Source organism: Pundamilia nyererei, unplaced genomic scaffold (assembly GCF_000239375.1).
Source record: "Pundamilia nyererei isolate P.nyererei 1_Seehausen unplaced genomic scaffold, PunNye1.0 scaffold00329, whole genome shotgun sequence".
Taxonomy (NCBI): Eukaryota; Metazoa; Chordata; class Actinopteri; order Cichliformes; family Cichlidae; genus Pundamilia; species Pundamilia nyererei.
The window spans coordinates 264,022-288,710 of NW_005187730.1; the positions used below are offsets into that span (position 1 = coordinate 264,022).

Here is a 24,689-nt window from a genome sequence, read left to right on the forward strand (position 1 = left end):
ATGCGTGGGTTTCCGTGTATTCTGGCGTCCTCTCATAGTACAAAAACGTAAAAGCTGGGTTAATCTGTGACTCTAAATTGGTCGGGGATATGAAGGAGATAAAGGGTTTAAAGATACCCTGTAGTAGCAGTGACTTCCAAGTTTATCTTTTAACTGTGTGACTTAGTGCGGTGACTAAACAAGTCATCACAGAACTACACTGGCCTCCCATTCGCTACAGTGTAGTTCTCTGATGACTTATTTAGTCACCGCACTAAGTCACACAGTAGAAAGATAAACTGGTTACAGAAAAGTAACCAGTACAATCTACAGCAAGATTTTACTGGTTACTTTTAAATTGCTCTACTTTGACCAGGAGTCTATATAAAGCTTTTGGGGTTCTGTGAAAGCACAGTCGTACTTTGATGAAATGCAAACATCCCATTCTCACAATGAAAATGCTGTCAGAAATAATTGATGTTGGCAGCTACAGTGTCAAGCTGGTTTAATATCGTGTTATTAAATTATCATGCATGTCATGGGTGTGTTGGCATTTGGTAATTAGCTCTTACCACAAAGCACAGTGGTTGATGGGAATGCCAGTACAGTTAAATTAAAAAATGCAATTCAATGATGGTGCTAGACAGAGGACGTTATTACAATGCCTCCTCAGGAAGACATGAACACCTCCACTAAAATCCAGCAGCCCACTACCACCTGGGTCTGTCTTAACTGCTGCATGCACCTACAGACATTTGCTGTACTTTAAAAATACATTTTAAAATTCAGTAACTGTGTGGTTACTATGTAGAAAAACTACAATACTGAGTTTTGCTTTACTAAAAGATGTCCGAGTGCCTCATAGCAAGAAGGTCCTGGGTTTTAAACCAGCCTGAGGCCTTTCAGTTTAAGGGAGTTTGCATGTTCTCCTCTGTGACTGTGCGGGTTCTCTGAGTACTCTGGCTTCCTCCCACAGTTCAAAGACATGCATGGGGTTAGGTTAGTTGGTGATTCTAAATTAGCCATTGGCGTGGTTGTCTGTCTGTGTATTAGTCCAGATTGGTGACCTGTTTACCGTGTACCCTGCCCCTTGCACCATCACAGCTGGGATCGACTCCAGCCCCAACGTGACCCTGAATCAAATCTATTACATAAATCTTACAGAAAAGGAAATGGACGGATGGAAAACATGAAATTTACTCTACTACTTAACATAGGTTCAGTAAATTAATATTTTTGTTTGTAATTAATTCTCACTTTTATTTATCAAAGTTAGGAAAGTTTTCCCAGTTCGCCCACGTCTCTTCCTGACAGCGAGGAATACAGTTTATTAACTAAACACTGGTATCAGATTGACACTCTGACAGGTACTCAAAGCCAAGGCTGAATAGGAACAGGAGTATACCTAATTAAATGTCAGTACTCTGTCTGATTTTGTGTTAAACACAAAGACGGACAAAGTAAAGAAGACTGAACTGAATCATCCATTAAACTACACATTATTCATCAAAGCAGCTAAATATGGTTTATGTGCAAATTTTATGGAAATGCACAAACAAGATTCAGTCAGACACTTCTGTTCCAATCTGCAGCTTTATGACACCACTAAACACTGACTAATGTACACGCTGAGCCATAAGATCAGTGTGGCAGTCAGGTGACCCTCACTGATCTCTCTCAACAGAGACCAATCATCATCAGGCATTGTTTTCTATGTGACCCAAAGTGAAAGCACACTGTGGCATTTTCTCAGGTTGGCTGCAGGTATCCTGGGGGCTTCAAAACAAACAGCATTAATTAGAGGAAGAAAGCTGTGACAGTGGCAGGCAGGCTGCAGTACTGCTGAGTGCTAAAATGGCTGCTTGTTCTCTATACAGACGCAGAGCTGAGTGTGGAGGAGGAGGAGGAGGAGGGATCCCACTCCCAACAATATGCCTCAAACGTAGCTCATCCTTAGGTAGGCTTCATTGCTTGTGCCATAACGTAATAATGGAACTGAAAAACGGTATTAAATGCATATGATTATCCTCTTGTAAAATCAACTGCTTACACATCTACAGTTTACATTAAGTCTCTCTTTCAAATGTAATTACTGAGCTTTTGGTATATCACCGCACGGCAGAGATCTAATAATTGTGTTTGTCCATGTTTTATTTAGTTTCCATGTATTCTTTTCAGCTGAGTTCCAGTTCGCTTCTTTGGATGAGTTTTCTACTCTCAGTGCATGTGTAGAGCAGAGCGATATGACCAAAAATATTTATCACGATATAACTTTATTAGTGCAAAAAAAACCCAAAAAAACCCATCAATGTATTTTCACTTAAACAAGCAGCTTTTTTATGTGCATTAAAGTTATATACAAAATTAACAGTGCAAATGCAAACTCCTTGCTGAAGGTTTAACCAAAAGGCATTTCTAGTGGAAATTGGCCGACATATCCTCAGCATAACCATGTATGATATCCAGAAAACTTAAAAAGAGGTTATACACACACAATACGGTAATGTTATGTTGAAGCACAGTACGTATCACTCCGCGAGGCTCCTGCCTACGATAGCTGTAATGCTCCGACAATCCATCAAGCGGTGCGGTTTCATAGCTTAGCAAAGTCGTACTAAAACATTTGACAGATTTTCGAGCACCGTGTACGACATAAAATCGTTTCGAGGTCAGTAAACACAACCAGAATTCATACATAAGGCACACGGGATTATAAGGGGCACTGTCGATTTTCAGAAAAATCAAAGGATTGATTTTAAGTGTGCCGTATTTTCCAAAAAACACGGTAATAACGACGGCCCGCTAGCACGCTCTACCAAAAATAGTGCTTTGTTGTGTATCTGACGGACGAAAGCCAAACCAGTTCCACACCACAGAAGTTTTACAAACCAATTCTGGTTCATCTGTTTCATTCAACGATTCGCTTTCGCCCTTCTCATTCCGCGTCGCCGCCATGTGCGTATGAAAACAAAGGCACTGCGCAGGTGCGTTTTACCCATATTCTATGGCCATATTTCATTTTCTTATCGTTGCCCAACATTACACCGGTATTACCGTGAACGGTATGATATGGCCCAGCCCTATGCATGTGTTTATTAGTTTCAGTTTGTTTTTAATTAACAGAATATGGAGTGTATGTGTAGACCAGATTTAAGAAGTTCAGACCAGGTAATACAATACAACTGCATGACTCACAGGCATCCCAGTATCAATAAACACATGCACTCACGAACACATAGACAAAATACGCCCCAATGGACCATTTCAACCTGATCCCTGACACTCTGAAAGTAAAACAAATCAACCCTCAAAAAAAGTCAACAAATTGCAGTATTATGATAATAAATCTCCAGTCAAATAGCTCAAAACTGCAAAGAAACATTTTCTCTTATGAACTACCACATCTTACAGACTTCAGGGCATTTGTACTTTGTATTTTAACATCTGACCTGATGCCATGCTTTGGCATGTCACCTGGCTCAAACAGGCTCTCCTCCACACCGTTCATATTAAGTGCTTTAAAAACCCCAACATAGCTAGATTTTCCCATTTAAATGCAGCTAGCCAAACAGCCACTTACTGCTACAGAGACAGACAGAACAGTGGACAGTACATAAAACTCATTGCTGCAGTCTGGGGCAGCACAAATGCGATCCCCTTAAACTGATTTTTAATTTTAGTGTCGTTATTTTCCTCTTCAGTATCAATGCTGTCTCTAGGTAGCTATAATAAACTAATCTAAGTCTATTAGCTGCAACCAACCAAGCACATGACACATGTTCCATACTGACAGAAGGTGGCACGAAACATGTTTTTAAAACAGTTTTTAAGAGCAGAGCTCAATGGTGTAAATTAGCCTTTATATGTATAGCGTTTCATGTCCCCTATAAAGGTGTGGATGACTGGGCTGTTTATCTAATGGGCAGGAAAATCCATAGACTTCTGTTAAACAAGTAACTCTCATCGATTGCCTTTACTGTACGCTTACTGTATGACCAACTGAGCTTATATGTCACCAAAAAGAGGTTCTCTTTAAACCAGGAAAAACAGTGGTTATTATCTATATCTTTTCGCTGCCTCTAAGCTGTAAACAAAGTCTATCCATTATTTAAATATTAGTTTTGATGTTTTTTGTTTGTTTTTCTTAAACGCTGCAAAACAATAATAGTGAAATTCGCTACTTCCAGCCTCGTTTTGTTTTGACAATCTTGTTGGGCTTAATGTGCTGCCAAGCTGGTGCCACACTCAGAGACCTCGAGCTGAATAACTGAGGCCTACGCTGAACTCCGTATACTTATGTGGGCTACATCTCGGTCAAATGAAGCACAGTTACAATGCTTTCACTTAGAACAAGACAAGGTCTGCAGCAGCAATACTACACGTACTACACAAACAGATTAGCAGCTATCACTGAGCACACTCAAGCAAAAACAAAGTAGTCAATTGCTCCATGCATGATAAGAAAAATCAAATGATTTTCCCCTAAAAATACCAGCAAAAGCTTACAAAGATATTATTTTAGGATTTGGAGAAAAGTAATCTGACAAATACACCTTGGTAAGCATAAGATCTCAGGCTACAAGAAAAAAAACAGCTTAATTCTTAAAGCCTATGCATAATAAGCCCTTGAGTCACGGCAGCTGCTTTGCATTTTCTTGCATTTTGTGTCTGAAAACAGTCAACTGGAAAACTTTAACTTGTTAACTTGGGATCTATGGAAATATCCATTGCCTCCCCTGCATGTAAAACAGATTTACACTCAAGGAGCAAAGCCCAATTCAGCCCTCTTATCACAGACTTCTGTTTACATATCAAAGACAGAACTCTTAAGGCACAATTTAGATGACTGTTTAAACACCATTTGTCAGTTACCATTGCAATAAAAGGTCAAATTTCAAAGTATTAATAAAGCTCAAATAGAATTTATGAGCAGCCTATTGTAATCCTAATATTTAAGGTAATCAGTAAATGATCAGCAACATCAGCTTAGCCTTAAGGTTTATTCACCGTAAGAATATCCATTTGAAAATAAATAACTATCAAACAAGCTGCCTTCAGTTTTTTACTAGGGGTGTTAACAACATCCAAACAGATTAAACACGATATAAATGCAGCATCATATCACAGCTCCCCGTGTGAAACTGTGAATGCCTGGAAATGCGTGAAACTTTGGTGAAAATTGGAATAATCAGAGACAATTCTGGGAACAAGTTTAGTGGAAATACATCACAATAATTAACTCTTTGTATTTTGATCATAATTAAATTTCAAGCAAGTGTGAAGCTGTGCCCATGAAGACAAACCTGCAGCATCCCAAGGATCAGTTTGAATTAGAGTTCAATGTACAGCTGACCCCTTGTAGAATATATCAACTTGGCAGTATTTCCCCCCATTAAGCATCATATTATGTTTGAAGCTACTTAAAATCTATATTTTTAGCTGAAATGTTTTTGCTTTGTAGTCAAGTGTATGGAAGTCAAAGACTGCCAATTCAATTTCCAAATGCGCACCTCTGCTCACAATGGTGCGCATAACTCTAACTAGGGCTGCACGATTAATCGTTAGAAAATCGCGATCTCGATTCATACTTATGTGCGATCTCATTTCCAAATGACATTCCAATCCCATTAATTAATAAGTACAGAAACTGGCTTCAGTTCAGCTGGAGGCACAGCAGGGATCATCTTGCAAGGAGTATAAGGAGCTAAATAGGTAAACTAATCATTTACACGTGCTTCTAGAAAAAAAACACCCCCACAGAGTACTGATAATGTGTCCAAACCAAAATAAAACAACACTTATGACCTTTGTTTTTTCCCGAAAAACACTAGAATTGATTATATGCATGATGACTGGTCAGTTAAGGATTTACGACAGGACACACTCCATCAATGGCATCATTGTCCAAACAATAACTAAAAGCCAGAATTACTTAAAGGCAGTTAAACTACAACAGACCATGTGTGTATAGAAAGCAGCTGGTTGAAGGGGAAATTCTCTGCTTCTCACTTCATGTCTCAAACCAAAATACTGGATGCTGTGAAGCAGCTCATGGTGTTGTGACATCCCTAGTATTTAAGGAAAGTATTTCACAAAAAATGTTTGCTTCATTAAATTTACATTTTTTGGGCTACAGCTCCATAGGACCCTATTCATCCTCATGATCTCACAAGAGCTCCACATGAAACCGAACTCCAAAGAATTTAAGTTCTCAGCCTTGTGCCACATAATATTGGGTTAAGCTGTACTCTGAAGTGGAATTATAGTGCATGTCTATTTGCATGTTGTAACAATAAGCACAGGTAAGACGCTGACTGGCGAAAAAGTTGATGGAGTTTACAATGAAGGGGAAGAACAACATCAATGATTTAAAACTACATATGAAAAGCACATCAAACAGCTGAAGAGAACAGTTTTCACTGCTAGTCTTTTGACTTAAACACTTGGTTTAACACAAAGGACCAACTACAACACAAATACATGCAAGAGTAACCTAAATTACTAGCTGTTACACACATTTTTGAAATTGCACCTGATGACACCACACAGCTATAACCGACATTATAGACACTTTGAGGTTCTGCACAAGATTCAAGGCACAAGTTACAGGTAAACAAAGGCTTCAGGCTTCAGTGCTCATTTAGTTAAACTTTTCAAGTACTGGCACATGTTTCAGGCAATCAAAATGAATGAGAAGTCGATCAAGCATAGAAATAAGCATAACAAGCATTGAAAGTATAAATATGGGCCCGTCCACAGGTTAGTGAAATCCTATGATGAATGGCATGTCGACACGTTGATGTTTTGAAACCTGACATGAACAGCAAGGGGTGGATATGACTGTGATGCACTCGCCACTGGGAATACAATCCTATTTTCTGACTCTTTATTTGACTATAAAGTATAAAATTAACTTATTTTAATCAATATGAAACAAGCAGCTGAACCAAGGAAGTTTACCAGTAAAGTGCTTACTGAGGTCACAGAGCAAGGGAACTCAAGGCATTTAAACTTCTATATAAACATTAACATTTATAAGTCATTTGGAAACCAGTCACTCCCCTGTTGAAACCTTGAAACCTGACACTGGCACAAGCCAGTGTACTCCTACTGCTGGTCCCAAGGCCAGATTAATGAGGAGGAATATATCAGGAAAAGCCTCTGGTGTAAAATTATTTCTCAATTAAACACATGGACCATCAAGAATAAGATTGTCATGACGGATCGGTTTGGGTCCCAGGGTTAACAACAACCACCTCCGGTGCTGTTGGCCAACGCAATGCCAGTGAAAACTGTGCTGCTGTTGGCTAAAAACAAAGGGAGAATAGAGGGGGAAGGCATGTTAGGAGGCAGCGAGAGAGAAGGAAAAGCAGGAGTGTGGAAGTAAGAGTAGGGACTGTATCAGTCACAGTCCTTACACTTAAAGGGTGAGACCTGGCTGATATGATGGATAGCAGGAAAGTAGGAATATTGTGCATGCAGTAGACCAGGTAAAACGGAAGCAAACTGTTCTACCACAGTGTAGACAGAGTTTTGGACAAGAGCAAAGAGAAGATTCATAGATGTACAAAAGGAGGACATGCAGATATATGGCAGACAAGAAAAGAAGTCATCCCCTGTTGGTCATCGGAAAGAATGCAAGCTAAATAGTGAGAAAAAGTTTCCTCATATTCAGTCACACAAATTTGCACATTTGCTCATGTCTGCAGCATGTATACCTTCCACATTCACCCCTGAAAACAGAGCAATAGCTGCGTTATAATTGAAAATTATTATAATTTACCTAACAGTACAGTTCACAGTACCACATTTCATTTGGCACAACTTTAAACAGACTGCTTTTCCTGACACAATCCATTTGTGTCCACAGCTGGAATTCAACCACCAACCTCTGTTTGCAAAGCAAATGTGTAAACAGAGATCAAGTATAAGGCCAAAATGATCAACTCCACCACCAACCCTCTTCCAACAGCCTCCATATGTGGACTTATTCCCTCTGGAAAACGTGGATTTCGTGCTCACTAACGTGACACGAGTCCAAGGAAAGTTCATAGCCAGAAACAAAAAGTCAGTGGATTAAAGGGCTGTGACTATTTCACGACCTGCCGTGACAGGCAGACATGTTTATATTGTCTATGCTAACACGCAGCTAGCCTGGCTAAGTGCTGCTGCTATGACAATGGATACCGCCAATTGTCGGACACGCCCACCATCAAAGCCTGTAAGCCACGCTGATTTGTGAATCCGGCCTGAATGAACCATAGCGACACCTTGAGGCCGGCTCTACCATATTACATAAGACCTGCCTGATCTCGTTTCTTTGCAGGTGGCGGGGGAGTGAAGGAGGAGGGGAAAAGGAGTAAAAGAAAAAGCTCCGCGGAGCCTTGCACGTTATAAATCCCGCTGAGAAGATGGTGTCTGTGAAATTTAGTAACGTTATGTGGAAAAACCAAAAATGAGTCAGGCAAGTTTGGAGGCCCTGAGCGCACCCTGCGCTGCTGCAGCCACTTGAGTCGGGGTTTGTAGGGATGACATGTCATGCATTCACGGCGATGCTTACCTGTTCAGCCGTCCGTTCAGCTTGCAAACACTGAGACCTTGCTTCACGCTGGCTGATTAATTCCCAGGCAAACAAAAGAGTCAGTTTAGACTGTGTGCAAAGCAAGCCAGTTAGCTAACTTGGCTGACCAGCTTAACTTGCAGCTTGCTGGCGACCAGGATGGTCAGATGTCTGACTTTTTTTTATCCACTCTCACTTTGCACAGATAAATCTGCGCTTAACTGTGGCCACCATGTTATAAACACACTCAGGTTAAGGTGGGTGACCGGGGGAGTTGTATGTTAGCTGGCTCGCTATCAATTTAACGTCAGCTTATGTTGACAAACAAGCCTGCGTGCTTAAAATCACACACACACCACTCTGAGCCAGCTAACGCCAGGTTGCTAGCACGGTTAGCTTAGCCAGCTAAGTAGCTCCGCTAAATCCAAACCTCGCTCCGAAAATCCGCTCACCTCGCGTGCGACTTGTGTCCCGTCAGCAGCAGCAAACCGTAAGTAACTCCGAGAACCACTTGCGAAAGGTTTTTGCGTTTCAATGACGGCGCACTTGCTTTTGCTAGCCCGAGTTATCGCTTTGGTCTCTGCTCTCCGCCATTTCCAATCGCTCAACACAAACAAACAGGGCTGCTCGTGCGCGCGGAGCGTCGAGGCGCGCTCACGCCGAGGGCAGCGGGCAGACGCTTCCACAGTGCTGACAGAGGGGAGACCCGACTGTTGATTACATGTGATTAATGTGTCGCATGTGTCAGGGTGAATGTGCAGACATACAGCGTGTATTTAGCCACACCGCACCGAGTGACTGGAGGAGGGTGAGCACTGATGCTTTCTGGAAACTATTAGGCCTCCTAAATCCAGATGCCGTACACGCACTGTGCAAAATCCCTGATGTGTCATATATCTCGCCGGGGCGTTTTCAAGAAAACATGGTTTGGGAAGGGCAGGTAGAAAACATTGGGTCTCCTACAGAAAGCTGCACCAAGGCGAGAGAGTTCAAGCGTCATGGAATCTGGGAGTCACAAGTGATGGAAAGCTGGAGTGTGAGATAGATCTGCAGATTGGTACCTGTCAGGATTCTCAAGCAGTCATCATGGCAAAGAGATGAGTCGGATCTGGTTCGATGGACTGACTGATGGATGTCATTGATTTTCAGGTTCATGTGCAGCTCTGTGCTGTGTTTACAGAAAGTAGTACATTAAATACTTTGTACGTACACCAGTATAACTCCCCAGGTTAAGGAGGTGACCACTATGCTGCAAGCTGGGAATTTTGCCCTTCCCCTGCTCTCTTCCACCTTTCCTGATAACTCCCAAAGGTGAAAAAAAAATTGGTGAAAATGCTAAAGTTTTATCATCAAAATGTAGTTAAAGTTTAACAGTCTTTATTCAGATTCATACATGCAATTTTAGTGAATCCTATATTTTGATTTATCAGTATGTACATCACTCTAATTGTTTTGAAATTAATTATGAATTTCTTATATACCAATATACGGTTTTATTTTAATAATATAACTTCACCAATTCAGTGTATTAGTGGAGTTATACAAATAATAGGTAACTAAAGTTGGTATGCACGGTATACAGTACCAAGAACCATATCTGCATCCAAAATCGGGTGTAGTTGAAGTAGAAAGGTGTCAAATTACTTAAAATACAGGTACATTAAAACTGTACTCAACAGTTTACTCATAAAGCACCGTTTCAGCAAAAGAAAAAGTAATCTGAAGGTGTTTTATACTGTACAGAGAAAGACCCAATGAACAGACAGAGAAAGACCCAATGAACAGACAGAGAAAGACCCAATGAACAGACAGTCCCCTCAGCAAGTATTTGGCAATGATGGGAGGAAGAAAAAAAATCTGCAAACAGATTTACTATAAACAAATGTCAGATTTAGAAAAGAATAAATAAATAAATCAGGCAGTTAAATTTATCATAAGAAAAAAAACTTTACAAATTGACAGTATTTTTCACACATTTACAGGGAAAAAAAACAGGCAAATGTATGAAAAAATGGCAAATTTAAGAGATATATGTAAAGGGTAAAATCAGGTCAATTTCTTAAAAAAAATTACCAAAAGAAATACTGAGATAAAAGCTGACAGTCAAGAAGAAATAAACACTATGTGACAAAAAACTCTCAAATATATAAATGAAAAGTTAGAAAACAGCATTTTAGTGAAGGAGCCATACAAAGTTAATCACTTATTTGAGCTCCACTAATCAATAACTGATCGTAAATGTTGCTGGAAAACAGCGACACGTTTTCTTTGTTATCATTGAGCTTATCAGCAAACTGCATTTCCAATCTGGACTCCACTGGTCACTAAAAGTGCAACAGGAACACAACACACTGCGTACACGTTCAGTAATATGTATGGGTCGATGCCACCCCAACCCCCCTTCAGCACCGCTTCTGTTTTTGGTTCATTTGAACCAGATGACGGAGTTGCCCAACAAGTGAAAAATCACTGTAAGCATCTGCAGAAGCAGATCTGATTTGTCATTTGGCATCTTTAACTTAATTTTAAATAAATGCTGATCATTATTTTGCTTTCGTTTCCACTCACATGAAAACACTGTCACAGAGACGTGCACGGACTTTGCTCTGTCAGAGCTCGCAGTTCATCTTCTGCTGTTTTCTGGCAAGTTTTGGAAACCACTGAGGCCAAATTTATAAATATAGCGTGTATCCTCATCTCTATAAACTAACGCAGCAGCACAACACTCATCTGTTAAGTGTGCCTGTCATCCTGCCGCTCCTTTGAACTCTGGATGTTATGATAAAATTACAGTAGCGTGTTTAAGGCAGCATATTCTGGGAAATACACTGAAGTAATTACATTGTGTGTAATATGTTGATTGGTCACTCGCATACTTCAGAGTGCTTTTACTTCAGAGTTCAAGGTTATGAGTTATGAAAGCAGGCGTTTGGACACATGGAGTTCTAAACGTGGGATTTATTGTTGTTTATCTGTCTTTTATTGCCTTTTTCAAATTTAATAATGCCTGTTAAATGCCTCTTTACAGCGTGCCTGAAAGTAGTGGTGAAATCTGAAGATGAGTCACGCCTGGATTAAAACCATTTTTGTTATGCATTTACAGCCCAAGTTTATAATGTAAATGATCTACAGTTAATTTACTACTGCTGTGCTCGCAGTCGGCTCGATTCCAAGTTATTCTTCCTTTTTTTTAACGTCATGGCTGAGATCCCTGTTAGGGAAGAAAACAGGTTCCTAAAATATCCAGTGTCAAGCTTGATAGCCTCTCAGTGAAGCATAAATAAAAACAACTGACAGTGCGGCGCTAGCATGAATTATTTCTGAGTCTTTTTGGATAAAACTGCACGCAGAGAGAAAGCGTATGTTTATGAACATCACAAACATCTGAAGTTTGTGTTAACACAACAGCAAAAAGAGCAGCTGAGAGGCTCTGCAGAAACTTTTGGTTTCTCTCAGACCTCTAGTTTATTGTCAGAGTGACTCAGTTAAGAGTTATTGTGAGCTTCTGACCACTTCTACATGTACTTTATGAGTGAAAACGCTAAGTTTGAACTGTACATTGTGTACAGGGTCAGAGGTGGACGGTTAGCTGTAGCTATTAACTGTCCTGCAGCTGCTCAGTTTCTGCATTGCCTGTATCAGATAAAAATATTTAAATTACTTTTTAAAAATGGTTGAAGTTCATTTTCTAATGATGTTCTATTGATGTTATTACGGGGATGTTATTAGGTCCATCGTCTACTTCTGCAGGTTGGAAAAACAGTAAACAGACGTGGGATAAGAAACAGGAGCGTATTCAAAATGAGAAATTACTTGATGCAAATATAATTTTTTTTACATTTTAATTTCTGCAGTTTTCAGGTGAGGAGTCTACAGTGTCCAAGGCTCAAGTGTTCTTTTTCTCTTTTGTCATCCATGAGGTTTGGCTCTTATTCGTCACCAGAGATGGGCAGTAACACATAATCTGATTACTTTTTTGAAGTAATGAGTAAAGTAATTAGATTACTGTTACTTTCCTGTAAGCACGCTGTGTTACTGCGTTACTAAACCGTGATTTTGCTTGCGAGAGTGTCTCAAATGATGTATGAGTGTGCGACGTCCGTGGCAACAACAGACACCTGTGCAGATCAACGATGCATAATATGGAGTGCAGGAGAGAGTACGACCACGCAGCGTTTTAAGTGTGTACTGACATTACTTTGAGTTTGATTCGGTAAACAGTTACAAAAACATTAGCGTCCACTGTACACTCTGGAAGGCAAGAAACTAAGTAATAAAGTAATTAATTACTTTTGAAAATAGGCAATTGATAAGTAACTGGATTACTTTCTTGGAGAAGTAATCGGTAATTAGTAACTAATTACTATTTTTAAGTAACTTGACCAACACTGTTGGTTACACTGGGCGAGACGGTCAGCATGGAGTTCACTGTCAGCGTTTGGCAGCACACCGACTGATCAAACTTTACAGACAGCTTTGAAGTAACGCATAAATCTAAAGGCAGCAGACATTTACTTAATTTCTTACTTAGTACATTAACTAAAGAACATAAAAACAACTAAAACAAACAAGAAAAATATAGTTGTTGTTTTTTTTCAAATTTATAACAAAAATGTCAGAAAAAATCTAAATGTATAGAAAAACAATCTACAATCAAAAGATTCACATTTCTGAGAAAAGAAATCTCAAATTCAGTGGTAAAATATTACAGATTTACAAGAAAAAAGGGCAAATTTCTGAGAGTCCTTTTTAAAGCTTCAGCTTTGTGTGTCAAGATTTGCTGGATCTCATTTGTGATTTCCAGTAATAATAATAATCATTTTAAAAGAAGCCAGGCTTTGTGGGACAATTTTATAGAGAAAATTTATATTAATTTCTTTTTTTTTAAAAAAAACTTTATGCTTGCATTTATTTCTGTGTGAGGTTCCAAGTTATTCAATGTGTTTATTATAAAATGCAAGTGACTGATTATGGGGGAAAAAACAATCAAAAAATTGAATTCATATTAAAACAACTTACCTGAAATGGTCATTTTTATTTAGTTTCATACGTTTTTGTTTCTGGTATCCATTAGACTGAAATAAACAGATTAAAACTCAGGCCAGAAAGAAACAGGCTTTCAGATCGTTTTTAAACGATTAAAGGAAATTCTATGATATTATGAGACGGCTCCAGGAAATTATGAAAGCACTTGTTGCTACTTTCTCATATTTAATAAATCAAATAACTGCAAGAGAAATAAACTGCCCTGCAGTGTGTACAGAGAGGTTGATTCAGAGTTGCTTAATCTTGCTACAATGACTCATTAACAATGAACAGGTAGTGCAGGGCCTCATAGAAGTAAAGTGTGATTGGACACACACTCTGAACCTTATCGGCTCATTGAATGTGAGCTGATAACTTGGCCAGCTGTTAGGTCAGTTTATAGATTAAGCAGATGAGATAACTTTAAATTCTTGGATTCTTTCTTCTTCTGTTTCTTTTTTAAATCCCAGGAAGAAGCCTGGATACCTTTAGAGCTTTGGGGCATTAGCAGAAAATAAATAAATAAAGATTTTCAATTTTTTAACGTTAACTTAACACTGAGACATGCATTTCAGGTTAGCTGGTGTTTTTAAATTGGCTATAGATGTCTCTGTCTCTTTGGATTGGCTCTTTGGTGACTTGAGGACTCTGACTTTTACCTGGTAACATCTGGGATGGGCTCCAGTTGTGACATGAATTTAGATAAAAGAGTGTAAAACAGATAAATATTGTTCAAATCTTCCGGTGAAACATCAGCTGGCAAGAGCTCCAGTTATAAAACAGTGCAGACATGTAAATCCACACTCATCAGTATAGCGGCATAAATTTCATCTTCAAACAGAGGATTCACAATATGATAACATACACCTGAGTTACACCGCATTAAACAGGAATGGTTTATTTAGATGAGCAATGAGAACCAGCTGGGGGTGAGATAAGGGACTTTTGTTGGCGTCTCATTTTGCTTTTACATCACAAACGAATGAACACAGCTTTTGTATTTTGTAAAACATCAGAACAAATAAACCCAGATTAGCAGACAGTATTTCAGATTTTAATTCTGGACAGAAAAGGGTGCAGTGCCCACTGTCCATTTTGCAGACTGCAATTTAAAATAAAAACGAGTGTCCGGATGGAGAGAGTCTCAGCGAGGCGGCGGTGTTTGGAGCGGAAGTCATTTGAAGAGTTTGAACTTGCGCATCAGTGGCTGGACAGTCTCTTTTGGATACGGCTTCAGGGCTAAACACGTGGGGATGTTCTCAGGCTGTTCGATCCAAAGCTTGTGGGAGACACCAGCCTGCGTCAGAGACTCAGACAGACCAGAGAGGGCAGCCTCGTCTGGAGCCTGGAGACAAAAAAAAGCATACTCTCACTGACGACTGCAACAGATTCCTGCAATGAAGGACAGAGTTCTGGGAACAAAACACTGCAGGTCTGTCCAAACATGAGGCTGAGACAGTACATCTATTTCTATATGCACCACTTTGTTTGTCCTAACAGGCTTTGGTGGGTTTAATAAAGCAGCCCAGTAAAAACAATAGACAACAGCTGTTAAGAGTAATACACCAGCACAATGCTTTCCTTTTAAATGTAAAGGGGAACATCTTGAAAGCTGAAAACAGGCAAAATGAAAGACACCCCTTGCCAGTCTCTTAAAAATGTAATATCATATTATGTTTATAGAGAATAAATCGGCACGCTGACACTTCTTTTAAAAGTGAAGTGCAATTTAAAAATATATATATTTTAATTGAAAACCTGGGAGAAGTTAATAATAACACAACACACTGTAAAGCCTCCTATTGGGCCGAAGTGGACCTTTCACTGGCTTTGGCCTCTGTGTTTGACAGCCCTGCTTCTGAGGAGAAAAATCTCTTATTGCGAACTTCTACTTGAAACTATAGACTTTAAAAGTCTAATGAATTACAGGGAAAATGTATCTGCTAGCGCATAATTTATCACCGTATCGTAATGTTTAGGACTGGTCTTTTAATTCGGCGCTCAGCTTGATCCCTCTGATATTCTTATTTGTTAAAATGAAGGGTTTTAAATGCTGCTAGAGAAGCAATGACTGTGAATAATAGCCATAAATCGATATTAAATAGAAATTTACTGCTGCTGCTGATTTCAAATAAGAATGTCGACTTATAACATCTCCGTATTTCATCTGTATCGGGCGATGAACCCGCAATATGCTCCAAGAAGCTAAAGTAGCGAATTTCTGAACAGAGTTTGGCACGGCTGTCTTACCCCCAGCACCACCTTGTGCATGGAGTCCAGCTCGGACAGGTAGCGCTGTGTGTCCGGATCTCCGTAGTGCAGGTGGATGGCGGCGGTAGCGGCGTGGCAGGCCTGAGTTATCACGGCCCCCAGGGGCCAGGACAGTTTATGAACCAGATCCGAGCGGACCACTACGTACTGGACCAGCCGGCCGGGAGACCCGGCTCCTGACGCTGCCATCTTTAGCCCGGACAGGAACTCATGCTCTGTTTATTTTCCGGGTCAAACTGTTAATAACGTGTTATGAGCAGCACTACCGCCCTCTAGCGGTCACTGTTAATACTCCATAGCGTAGCAGCCTGTTCGTTTGGTATATGTAAGATTTTATGGTATTTATGATTGCATTAACAAGGAAACAGCTGGGTAAACACCACAGATTTTTCCCCTTTTCTACCACACCTTATATTTCTTATTTTTCCACTTTATTTTCACCTTCTTTCTTCTATCTAAACATAAATCATAATCCTACTCATCATAAATATATATCTATAAAAACACTACAAACCATTTTATCTGTATACATATAAGAATGTGTTCTTCCTTCACCTTATCCCATTTATTTGTCCATCAAATTTCAAATGCATATACAACTGTCTGCAGATGAGCTCACCTAAATTGTGTCAATTACTTCTGTAAATAGTAAAGCCTCCTGTGATTTGACAGGACAGTAGCTACTTCTACTGACTGTTGGGAAGTTTTTGATGAACAGCCTCATTTTAAAGCGATGTTTGGCACAGCTGCATCATAAAGCCCATAAAGCTGCTCTGCTGATGACGTGATCTCATATCTCCAGTGAGCACAACAGTGTTCAAGACAACCTTTACGTCTACTTTTAATTTCTACTGAAAAGTATTTGTCTGTAGAGTCCTGCCCCCAGCATGAGGGAGTGTGTTGTGTTGACCAAACAACACAATGCATACATGTTAGGATAAATCTGTGTCTAGGCTTTGGAGCACAGTGTAAGGGTGTGAGGAGGAGCAGGATAAACACTCGCGGGTGTGTTGTTGACAGCTGTGTTGTTCATAGTGAGTTATTTAAGATGCGCAAACCTTCTGCCCCAGTGCAGCACAAGCTCTTAATGAAGCAGTCGTTCCACACGTCACATTGAACTGACATGTAGTTAAAATGAAGCTCTGAACTGAGGATGTCTCATTCGCTTTATAACTCGTTGCCTCGACGCGTCTCTTCCTTTCACCCCAATCAGCCCTGTGTATTTAGAGTAACGTCTCTTCCTCTGCTTTTCCATCTGTTTCCCCTCACTCCTGTATTAATTCAACAAAAACTAAAAGCTTGTTTGTTTTATTTTTTTATACCTCATAACAAAATAAGTTAACTTCAATAATGGAAAAAACCCCCACAAATCACCAGTTCATTAAAAAAAAGACAAGCAAACGCCAGTAAATGTCACAATAATAATTTATTAAGCATACACATTATAATATAAATATAAAATATGCTATTTTTGATTTTAAAATTGGTGAGACATCATTATATCTGTGTTGAGACAGACGACCATACAAACAGGTTTTAATATTCTACCAAAATCGGCTGAAACTTCTATGCAGCTGTAACAAACTCGCCATGATGGTGCCGTCCTAAAATCAGAGCCTGTATTCACAGAGCACGCCAGAGAAGTGTAACTGATCTAGGATCAGCTCCGAAGTTAATGTCACCATAAATGAGGAGGCGAACTGGTCTTAGATCAGCCCTCCTAGTCTAAGATGCTGTATGCAGTGGGGCCCACGTACAAAGAGAGCACAATTACCTACCGTATAATTCTTTATATATAGTTCTTACTGTAGTCCAACAATGGCAATTAGCAGCATGAAAATGCACCACTCATATTTTATTCTAGTTCCAAGAAACTGCAAAATAAGTCGAAGAGTAAAGAAATGAAATAAACATCAAACATACGGATGATCATTGTCACTGTACTACGAGAGAAACTCCTCCACAGTGAAACAATCAGAGAGAATCAAACAATCAAATCAGATCGGAGCGATGACATTTGATGTCGCGGTCGGGTTCAATTCACTTTGGTCTCGGTCAACGGCAGGAAGTGGAAAATCGTGGCGTTTCTCCCAGAAGTGGAAATCAGCGACATCAGGTTCTGTGCGTTTGATCGACACGTCGAGGAGAAGCGATTCTCAAACCAGGATTTACAGTTTCGGTCGACTGATTCCAAAGTGGATTGATCCCCGAACCGATCAATGACGATAAATAACAAATAGTTTGAAGATTTTTTCCAGTTTTTTGTTTGTTTTTTTTCATCGGTTTTTTCTTTTTCTTTTTTTTTTTTTTAAAGTTCTGTTGACATGCTGAATCGTTGTGTTTGCAGGTCTGTGGTCGATCAAAAGGAAAAGTATTGGGCGAACCACTCCTGGCGCTGAGCGTCCGGGGAGTCGATGGCAGAGTCCTTTGTTTCAGGAGGGCTTCAGGACGGACACACACAAACAGAAAGTTAAGGAAAGAGAAGTGAGAGGCTGATCGCTCAGCTCGTTTAGTCTTAAACATAAAGGGGTGAAAAGCACAAGCTTCACTTTAACGCTCTCAGATTTTTTCACACCGAAAGTCGATGTGTTTTTATAATAATCCAACTTTAGCCTCAAATGATGACTTTCTGATTGAAAAGAAAATGATGCTCTAATGCTTTCATCTCTCAGGAAAATATAGGTTCAGCTGAGCGGCCTTCCTCCAGCGAAGCTCCACAATCTGATCCAAAGCTAAAAACATTTTTCCTTTTTTGCCTCCAAAATCAAAAACAAACATTCACACTCTGTTGATATTAACATGCAGAAAGAGCGGGGGACACACATTAACAACTGTGTGGAAGATGTTTGTTTTAGTACTTCGTCCGGTCTAAATACTGAAATAAATCAAACTGAGCTCTGCATCTAAAACATCAGTGACTGTGTGGTTTTGTGGAGGTTCATGCGAGACACGGTGTAGATGTTAATTTTGGACGTATTTTCCTAACTATTAAAATAAATAGCCCAAAGCAGCCTCTGTGTTAGTTTGTGAACATGAGCTAGAGACGGAGCATTACCAAAGCCGATCTAACCCTACATGTAACGGGATGCTCACCTGTGCACATGTCTTCATTGTAACCAGTGATGTAACAGATGAGTTCAGTCAGTTCTTTAGTTACCACATTCCCTCCTTCCTATTGGTTGTTGTGTCGCCTGATCCTGACTTCTCCTGCTGTGTCCAATACTACGTGTGTTTTTACGTGTGTTATTTTCACTGCAGTGGCAGATTGTCGTTTACATGTTTGTTTTTAGAAAATAAAATTATTTAGACAGAAAGATAAGGGGGAATTCTGTTTCTCCTCAGACAGACCAGCTAAACTTTTTTACTATCATGAATCAATAATCATTAATATTACTTTTAATTTAGCTGTTTGTGTGTCTACCTCTGATGCTTTGAGAAAATGTAACTGGGGTTTTGACCTTTTTCAACTCTCCAATGGTGTTTTTGTGTGATTTAAGTTTGAAATCTGAGCGTTTGAACGTGTAATTTTCTTTTCTGTCCACAGGGGGCAGCATAACCACAAGATTCAAGATGAGCCACGCCAGTGTTTGTCCTTCTCCACTCTCCATTACAGCTGATTGAATGACTACTCTCCTGTGCAGCCTTTGGAAAGTAACCACGCGCAATGTTTTATCTCTAAGTAAAGGTTTAGTGAAGTTCACACAGTCCTTTGAAGTGAATTGATCTTTTAAAGAGTATTCCCCGTTTAGCAAAACTGTTAAAAACACATGGCTGTAGCAGCGCCGTCCCTCATCACCATGAGAACGGTTTAATTTGACTCCTCAAAAAATCATATCACGATGCTGCTGCAGTAAATCATCACTAGAGCCTCAAAACAGCTGAAAATAGTTACAAAAATGGAACAATTTCATCCTGTCTGAATAAGATTTTCTGATAGACCTTAAAAGCTATTTTTTTGGATGTTATTTGCCTTTAGATGCTTCAATAATGTAGAGATCTGGGCTCAGGGGAGGCCAGTCCATGACCGATAGAGTTTATTATGTTGTTCTATCCAGGATTGCTTTGACTGCAGTGGGATCACTGTCATGCAAAACGAAATTTTGTAATGTTTGGCAAACTGTTATTTTTTGGGCATTTTCTAGATTCATTAAAAGAAATATAAAGAAAGGGAACAATTATGTATTTTAGTGACAGGCTACTAGTAACAAAGTGTCTAAAGACACAATTTAAAATGGGTTCTTTGCTTGTCATGTGCACACACTGGTTTATCTCTTGAGTTTGTTTTTTTTATTTATTGAATTTTATTGTTTTATTTATATTTTGATATTGCTAGGGATGATGCAATGATCGGGGACCATTCTTAATTTCGTTGTTCTCGTGACAATGACAATAAAGTTTCTGATTCTGAGTTGATGGTTTTTTATGCTTGAATGATTCATAGGTCAGTAACAAACAAAAAACTTTTTTTGAAAAAGTTTAAAGAAAACTTTGAAAAACCTTCAGAAAGTCTGGAGAAGGAGTCAGAAGTCACCGGAAGCAAATAACGAGAAATGAAAATGGCTTTTGCATCTTTTTTTTTTTTACCTATTCATGCTTGTCTGGATGAAAAAAAACCCCATAGAACAAAACCTCTGAGATATCGCTCTGCACATTTCACTCTCATCACATATCCTCACAAATTTTGGAGGTTTGAGTTAACTGTAAAATTTCAGAGCCTTTCCTTTGACGTTTAACGGTAAGTGGGCTGCTTTTTCACGTGATGCTTCCCCACTTCACTGCCTGTTATTGTATGGCTACTACACCATATTTGAAAACTAGGCACCAAAGTTAAAACTACATTCTGAAACTGTAATACTTTTAAACTTCAAACAGCTATTGGACTGAATTGGAGGTTTTTGTGTGTCTCTGTTTTCTTCCGCATCTTAAAGGGAAGTACAGATTCAGTTGAGCAGCCTCTCTTCAGTGAAGCTGAAAAATCTGATTCAAAGCTCTGAAGCCTTTGTTTTTTAAAAGATACATTTTTTTGTCTTGAAATCAAAGTTTCACACAGGAGTTTGGACACAGCTCTGCATCTATAATATGAGTAATTGTGTGGATGAGTGTTTATGCAAGATATGGTGTAGACGTTAAATTCTGAATTCTTTGGAAGTATTTGAGTTTAACAAAAAATAAAAAGCCCAAAGCACCCTTTGTGTTGCTTTGTGAACACGAGATTGTGATGGACCATTAAGAAGGAAAATCTAACCCTAGAAGTGACAGGGTAACTGTCTGTGAAACGCACAAACTGTCATGTAATGCACTTTCTATGAAAATGTCACAACATTTGCTTCTTCCTATTTTTGTGCCTCTGAAGCACTTCCAATGTTTCTACCGCCCTGCGATGCATTTTAATCCTACGGCTGTGTTCACATTTTAAAGGATGGGTGTAGCCACTGTGGCATCACCCATTGGTTAGTAAAGTCCGATTAAAGAAGCCTAAAGTTGTTTACGCTAATGCTTATTAATCATTGTGATTAAAAAGCCTCCTCTCTGACTCTAATATTGACCACAGTTCACAAAACAAGGTTAACATCCTTTCCAGTATGACCTTAACATTGAATTATTCTTTATACTATTTATTTTTTGTTACTCTCTCACCGATAAATTCAAAACTGCTGCAAAACAGTAGCCAGAAATGCACAAAATGAACCGATGGGACTGAACAGGCCAATCACAAGCTGTGGGTTGCGTCGATTCGATGTTTAATAGCTTTTTTTTTAATGAGGGGCAGGTTTTGGTGTAGGATTCCCGCTGAAACACAACTTGGGGATTAAGCTCAACTTTTCAGATTCTTAAGCTTTGTGCATCTTTTATATTGTCTTTGTCACATTTTAAAAGAGCACTGATGGGCTGAGCTTGGTGAGTATATGTGTGTTAAAATACTTTAAGAGGTTAGTTTCCTCAGCAGGTAACTCTATAACACTAAATTACTTTAAATTGGCATTATCCAATGATTTAAAGTGTATTCTTTTCCAGGAGAATGCCAATCGCGGCTGGAATTTATATGATCTACTCAAGCTGCAGTTCCTTCCTGACTCACGTCCTCAGAGGGGAAACACACCGTTCCCCAAAGTTTGAACTAATTAGTGTGTGCATCTATTAAAAACAAACACCTATCGGAGCCACTTCTGTTTCTTAATGGGCTACTTCTTAAACAAACAGTCCCATAACCCCGGGGCGATGCTAAAATTTTACGAGGGTATTTTTTTGTTATTTTACTTTCTCCCAAAAAGACCTCCCTTATATTTGCTTAGCCTAATAAATCTTGTTTATGCTGCGCACAGTCACAGTGCAGACTCAAGGCGTTCTGTTTTACCACAAATTCATAAAATATTCATGTTAATGTATAATTTGTGCTCACGGTCATCTCATATTAAACACCCTCAGAGTCTGTATTCTCAGTGTGTGCACTGACTGACAGAATCACGAGGCAATCAGAGGATTTTAAAGATAATTTTCAGGAAGCTTTGATGCAGGAAGTGCAGCTTTCTGTTCGCAAGAAGAAAAGGAGAAAAGAGAGGTGAAATGTGGTGGCATGAAACCGTGAGCAGAGAAGCTGGATGACTTGCAGGAGCAGGGCAGGAAATACGATGGAGAGGAGATGAAAAGAGATTGGCAGAGCATGAGAAGATGAATCAAGGTCAGAGGAAGAAGTAAGAAGAGCGAGAGGAGCGTATCAGATTGAAGGAGGGAGTCTATCCATTATACGTGACAGCAGAGAGAGGATGTGGCCTCTCTTTGCATTTGCACAAATACTGGACATTGAGGGGGAAACAGAGGGCTAGAAACTCAGCAGGCTTTTACAAATGTGTGCACTTCACCTGCCTACCTTATTTTTTAAGGGATCAAGGTGCAGTCATATCATCTGCAGCTCAAGTGTTTAAGATTTGGTCTTTCAGTTGTACATTTCAATCATGTAGATCAGCGGTCCCCAACCCCCGGGCCTCGGACCGGTACCGGTCCGTGAGTCGTTTGGTACCGGGCCGCGAGAGTTGAGGCTCAGGTGTGAAATGTATGGTTTTCAGGGTTTTTATCAGTTTTCAGTGTTATTTTGTTATCGTTTACTCGGTTTTCCTGGGCCTTTTCACTAGTTTTATTTTGCTGTATTTATCCGCGACACCTTAAAGGCCGGTCCGTGAAAATATTGTTGGGCATAAACCGGTGCGTGGCGCAAAAAAGGTTGGAGACCGCTGATGTAGATTACTTCAATTTGCATTGTTTGCACTTTGTTTACTTATCTATATGTTTATATCAAAACTATTTAATTTAAAATATAATTTTTTTTACTATACTTTTTACGATCCATCCATCCATTTTGTTCCACTTATCCAGTTCAGGGTCTTGCTGTAAGGTGACATTGCTGGCCATGACCTTTTAATATACTATGATATTTTAGGCCTTTTAAACAGCTTTAAAGAATCCCAGGACTGTATGAGTAAATGCACACGTTAGAACAGCTACCTGAAGACAGCTTATCTTTATTTTTATAAAGATAATAAGATCAGCTTATGTGAGAGCCAAAAGCGGAGACTTCAGTCTGCTCTAAAGGTTCATTCTGCTATTTTTTTTGTTCTATTCTTGAATCTGTATGATGTCAACAGATTACTAATATGGTCAAATCTGGCTGTGAGCACAGAAGCTGCACCCACGTTCTGTTTAAACTTTCTGCTTTTGAGGGGCAGCCAGTGAGAAGAAAGCGGGCCTTAAAGGGGGAGGGGTCTAAAATGCCTTGTTTTAGAGAGTCATTGAACTGGCTTGGCGTCTCGTTGGCTCTGGTAAATGAGGATTATTATTGTTGCAGAGTTTTGTATTTCAGATTTTGATTTATATTTATTGTGTTTTTGGTGCATGATACTTGATATTTTGTTTTTTCTTCTGGTGTTTTTCTCTTTAGTTCCTGTCGACATGATTGTCTTGATTCCTTTCAGCTGTTTCTTATTCCTCAACTGTTTCTAATCCCTCTAATTCTCCTACATTTATATGCAGCTTACTCCTGACTTTCTTGTTGTCTGTCTGATACGCGTCTATGAGGCTTGTTTTTATTTTATTTGTTTGGGGTTTTTGCTGTCCATACCCCAAAATTTGGGGTCATTAACCTAAAACACGTAACTTTGAGTTAGTCATCTTGAATTTAGGATTAGATTAGGATTAGTCTGGGACTTAAACATACCCAATTTAACACCATTAACAGGCTGTTATACATATTGCGTTCTATATTTTCCTATTAAACAGATCTTTGTTATGAATGTTCTGGATGTTTGTAGGCACAAAGATATCTCCTTCAGCCAAAACGGGTGCAAGCTGCAGTCTAATAACTACTCTTTACTGCTGTGATGTCTGACTTACTTCTTCTATACAAACTGAAGTCGATTTGAATAACGTTTATCAGGGTTAAACACGTAACGACTTATTGATTTAAAGAGGCCAGCATAGCAAATCGCTCAAGTGTAAGAAAAATGTTTACCATCACTCAAACTGTTTGTTAAGAACAAAGAGTGTGAAGAGTGAGAGCAGAGATAAATTGTACTATAGTCTGAAAACATTTCAAAGCCTCTAACACCTGACCTCATACTGTCATCGCCTTACTTTGTTGTGCATGTTAGAATGTGTGTTAGGGTACAGCTCTGGCAATGAGGAATAATAATGCGTGTGTGTGTGTGTGCTTGTGCAAGCATTTTAAATCAACAGAGGTTTGTCCCAAGCTTTTGCAAAGCAGCCACTGCGTTTTACTCGGCAGTACAACATGCAGCACAAAGGAAAGAAACTACTCACTCACACACATGCTGTAAACCTACATGCAACTACACCCCCCCCC

General features: G+C 39.4%; 2 protein-coding genes across 9 annotated transcripts in view; both read right to left on the reverse strand.

The window, feature by feature from the left end:
• Positions 1–9,186, reverse strand: part of ncoa1 (nuclear receptor coactivator 1) — an 80,911-nt gene extending 71,725 nt beyond the window's left edge. For 4 of the 5 annotated variants that reach the window (XM_013915603.1, XM_013915604.1, XM_013915601.1 and 1 more), the window contains exon 1: positions 8,992–9,186. The gene's annotated coding sequence lies outside the window, so the exon portion shown is untranslated. Of the gene's footprint in view, positions 1–8,539; positions 8,592–8,991 lie in introns of all 5 variants that reach the window. The other variant, XM_013915600.1, reaches the window with a different exon arrangement.
• A 5,613-nt stretch (positions 9,187–14,799) lies between these two features.
• LOC102192866 (protein FAM184A-like) overlaps positions 14,800–24,689 on the reverse strand; it is a 217,913-nt gene continuing 208,023 nt past the window's right edge. For 2 of the 4 annotated variants that reach the window (XM_005751838.2, XM_005751837.2), the window contains one exon: positions 17,307–18,276. In XM_005751838.2, coding sequence (XP_005751895.1) covers positions 18,195–18,276 — 82 coding nt within the window. In that variant the 3' untranslated portion in view covers positions 17,307–18,194. Of the gene's footprint in view, positions 14,910–17,306; positions 18,277–24,689 lie in introns of those variants that run through there. The other 2 variants (XM_013915605.1, XM_005751842.2) reach the window with 2 other exon arrangements.